Source organism: Odocoileus virginianus, chromosome 3, assembly GCF_023699985.2.
Source record: "Odocoileus virginianus isolate 20LAN1187 ecotype Illinois chromosome 3, Ovbor_1.2, whole genome shotgun sequence".
NCBI classification, from domain to species: Eukaryota; Metazoa; Chordata; class Mammalia; order Artiodactyla; family Cervidae; genus Odocoileus; species Odocoileus virginianus.
The window spans coordinates 38,223,656-38,227,670 of NC_069676.1; the positions used below are offsets into that span (position 1 = coordinate 38,223,656).

At 39.2% G+C, this 4,015-nt stretch overlaps 1 protein-coding gene across 1 annotated transcript; it reads left to right on the plus strand.

Annotated features, from left to right (window-relative positions):
• Window positions 1–234: 234 nt before the first annotated feature.
• On the plus strand, window positions 235–1,149 carry LOC110121567 (olfactory receptor 2T8-like). Its single transcript, XM_020868772.2, has one exon. The coding sequence runs from the start codon at window positions 235–237 to the stop codon at window positions 1,147–1,149; it is 915 nt and encodes a 304-aa protein (XP_020724431.2).
• Window positions 1,150–4,015: the final 2,866 nt, after the last annotated feature.

Sequence of the window (4,015 nt, forward strand, 5' to 3'; positions counted from 1 at the left end):
ATTTGAAGTAAATGCACTAGCAATTGCAAATTATGTTTCCATTTTCAGACTCAGTTCTTCCATGACCTAGGCATAAAAATATAAGTATTTTAATTTTGAAAGTAAAAATGCCTTTAAAGTTTAATCAGTATAAAAAATTATTGGACTTTACTGTGCTTCAATAGATTTTAATATATTATTTATATGTAATTATCATCTATTTCTCCATTTGCAGCATTACTCTTGTTTGAAATCATGGAAAACTGGAATATCACTGCAGATTTCATTCTCCTAGGTCTCTTTAACCACACTGGAGCCCACCGATTTCTCTTTGTGTTGGTTCTTATAATTGCCTTCACTTCCCTAGTTGGCAATGCCATCATGCTTCTCCTGATTCTCCTGGACCCCCGACTCCACAGGCCCATGTACTTCCTACTGAGCCAACTCTCCCTCATGGACCTGATGCTGATTTCCACCATTGTGCCCAAAATGGCTGTTGACTATTTGACTGGCAGGAAGTTCATCTCCCCTGCTGGCTGTGGGTTCCAGATCTTCTTCTTCGTCACCTTAGGAGGGGGTGAGTGCTTCCTCTTGGCAGCTATGTCCTATGACCGCTATGTTGCTGTCTGTCATCCACTGAGATACCCAGTCCTCATGAGTTGGAAATTATGCCTCAGTATGATTTTGGGGTCTTGGTTCCTTGGCGCAGCTGATGGGCTCATGCAGGCTGCTGCTACCCTGAACTTCTCATTTTGCAGGACACATGAGATCGATCACTTCTTTTGTGAGGCCCCCACTCTTGTGCGTTTGGCTTGTGCTGACACTTCTGTATTTGAGGATGTCATGTACATCTGCTGTGTGTTAATGCTCCTGATCCCCATTTCCCTCATCTTTATCTCCTATTGTCTCATCCTTGCTGCCGTTCTCCAGATGCATTCTAATGAAGCCCGCAAGAAGGCATTTGCCACCTGCTCGTCACACCTATCTGTGGTGGGACTTTTTTTTGGAGCTGGCATTTTTACCTACATGAGACCTAAATCTTACAGGTCAGCTAACTACAATAAGGTTGTGTCAGTGTACTATACTATCTTCACCCCTGTGCTGAACCCCCTCATCTATAGTCTGAGAAACAGTGAGGTCAAGGGAGCTCTGCAAAAGTGTATGGATTGATGTGCTGCCTGTGAATAAGATTACGTTGACTTGCCCTGGAGTTTGTTAATGGTTCATTCAGTCTTTGGAAAAAAATAACATTTTGAAATTTCTAAAGGAAACACAACTTTATTGTTTACTGATAGATGACAAATGATATTTGTAAGAATATTTGTAATTTTTAAATAAAATCATATCACATTTTGGTAGATGATTAAATGCTATTTGCAATGGATAGATATTTTAGATAATGATTTTAGTTCTTTTCTATGTGTAGGAAGAGGCAAAAATTCAATTCATAAAATTATTTCCTGAAACAAATCTGAGGGCCAGTTCTAACAGTTTTCCATAAGCTCAAGACTCCACATCCTGGTCTTCACCCTGAATTCCTTTCAGGGTGTACTTAGGTCAGCAACTGCAGTGGTTAATGACCCATACAATGGGATGGTGAGGAAATTTCTTCATTTATAATCTCCTCCCTTTTAGTTTTACTTTTGACCAAATTAGGGAAGGCATTTTTTGACCAGTTTTTCTCATAGTGGTAGGAATGTTTATACCCAGATCAGCTAAGTATTTTGTTGATAGGTCACTCAATGAGCTATTACTGGATTAGGCTCTTTTAACAGTGTAGCCAAAAGCTTCTGGACTTCTTATTTTCCTTTTACATTATGGTCCAGGAAATGGTTCACTCTGTTGCTTCTTCCCATATTTAGAGTTGCAATATTACAATCGTTGATCTTATACAACCATATATTTGATCAATTGTATCAAGCCACTAATTATCATCATTTTTATCAGAGACTTGGCCACAGATTTGGTAATGCAAACAATTGTAATAAAGTAGAATACAAGTAATAGAGCTAGTAAAGTTAATAAGGTCATAAGAAAGTAATAAGTTAAGAACTTCTACTAGAGGTGGCCCAGTATCTCCCAGCCATATACTCCACTCTTTTTTGCACCAATCACTGTTTTTAAGGGAAACAATATTTTGGTATTTTACACAACCCCTTCATGGATCACAGCCTCGTTGTGGTAGAAGGGCTTGTGTAAATCAAAGCTCATAAAGCTATGAGTCATGTTATGCAGGGTCACCCAAGATGAACAGCTCATAGTGAGGTTTTCTGACAAAATGTGATCCACTGGCAGAGGAAATGGCAAATGACTCCAGTATTCTTGCCTGGAGAACCTCATGAACAGTATGAAAAGGCAAAAAAGATATGAAACTGGGTGATGAATCTCCCAGGTTGGAAGGTGTCTGATAGGCTCCTGGGAAAGAGCAGACACAATTACTAACTATTGATAACTCCAGAAAAAATGAGGTGGCTGGAAATGACCCTCAATGTGGAGGTGTCTGGCAGTAAAAAGTAAAGCCCAATGCTGTAAAGAATAATATTGCACAGGAATCTTGAATGTTAGGTCTATGAATCAAGGTAAATTTGATGTGGTCAAGAAGGAGATGGCAAGACTGAACATTGACATATTAGGAATCAGTAAACTAAAATGGACAGGAATGACAAATGTAATTCAGATGGCCATTATATCTAATACTGTGGTGGGAATCTGTTAGAAGAAATGGAGTAGCCTTCAGAGTCAACAAAGATTCCAAAATGCAGTGACTGAGACTCCACACTCCCAATGCAGAGGACCCGGGTTCGATTCCTGCTCAGAGAACTAGATCCCACATGCTGCAACCAAAATGCACTACTTGGGCACAATCTCAAAAATATCTTGGTTCATTTCCAAGGCAAACCATTCAGCATCTCAGTAATCTATGTCTACACCCAGCCAACAATGCTAAAGAAGCTAGAGTTGACCATTTCCTTGAAGATCTACAAGACCTTCTAAAACTAAAACAGTAAAAGACATCCTTTTCATCATGGTGAACTGGAATGCAAAATTAGGAAGTCAGGAGACACCCAGAATAACAGGAAAAGTTGGCATTGGAGGATAAAATGAAGCAGGGCAAAGGCTGACAAGAGTTTTGTCAAAGGAACACACTGGTCATAGTCATTGGTCAAGGGAACACACTGGTCATAGTCACTGGTCATTGGACGTGGTAAGGCAGGAGATGGCAAGAGTAAACATTAACATCATAGGAATCAGTGAACCAAAAAGCATCTACTTCTTTTTTACACTAAAGCCTTTGAGTGTGTGGAGCATAACAAACTGTATAAAACTCTTCAAGAGATGGGAATACCACACCATCTTACCTATCTCCTATAACCTGTATGCGCATCAAGAAGCAACAGTTAGAACCTTAGGTGGAAAAACTGACTGGTTCAAAATTGAGAAAGGAGTATGACAAGGTTGTATATTGTCAACCTGTTTATTTAACTTAAATGTAGAGCATATTATGTGAAATACTGGACTGGATGAGTTACAAGCTAGAATCAAGATTGCCAGGAGAAATAGCAACAACCTCATATATGCCGAAGATATCACTCTAATGGAAAAAAGCAAAGAGGAACTAAAGAGCCTCTTGATGAGTAGAGGAGTGTCAAAGAGGAGGTGAACAAGCCAGCTTAAAGCTGAATATTAAAACAACAACAACAACAACTGGCATATGACCCAATCACTTCATGAAAATAGAAGGGATAAAGGTGAAAGCAGTGACAGATTTCCTCTTCTTGGGCTCTAAAGTCATTGTGGATGGTGACTGCAGCCATGAAATTAGAAGATAACTGTTTTTTTTGGAAGGCAAGCTATGACAAACATAGATAGTGTATTAAAAAGCAAAGACATCACTTTGTTGAAAAAGGTCCATATAGTCAAGGCTATGATCTTTCCAATAATCATGTACAAATGTGAGTTGGATCATAAAAAAAAGCAGAGCACTGAAGAATGGATGCTTTCAAACTGTGGTGCTGGAGAAGATTCTCGAGAGTCC

What these genes read in the sequence shown, in the direction of transcription:
- LOC110121567 (XM_020868772.2), top strand. Translation starts at nt 235, where the DNA reads ATGGAAAACTGGAATATCACTGCAGATTTCATTCTCCTAGGTCTCTTT.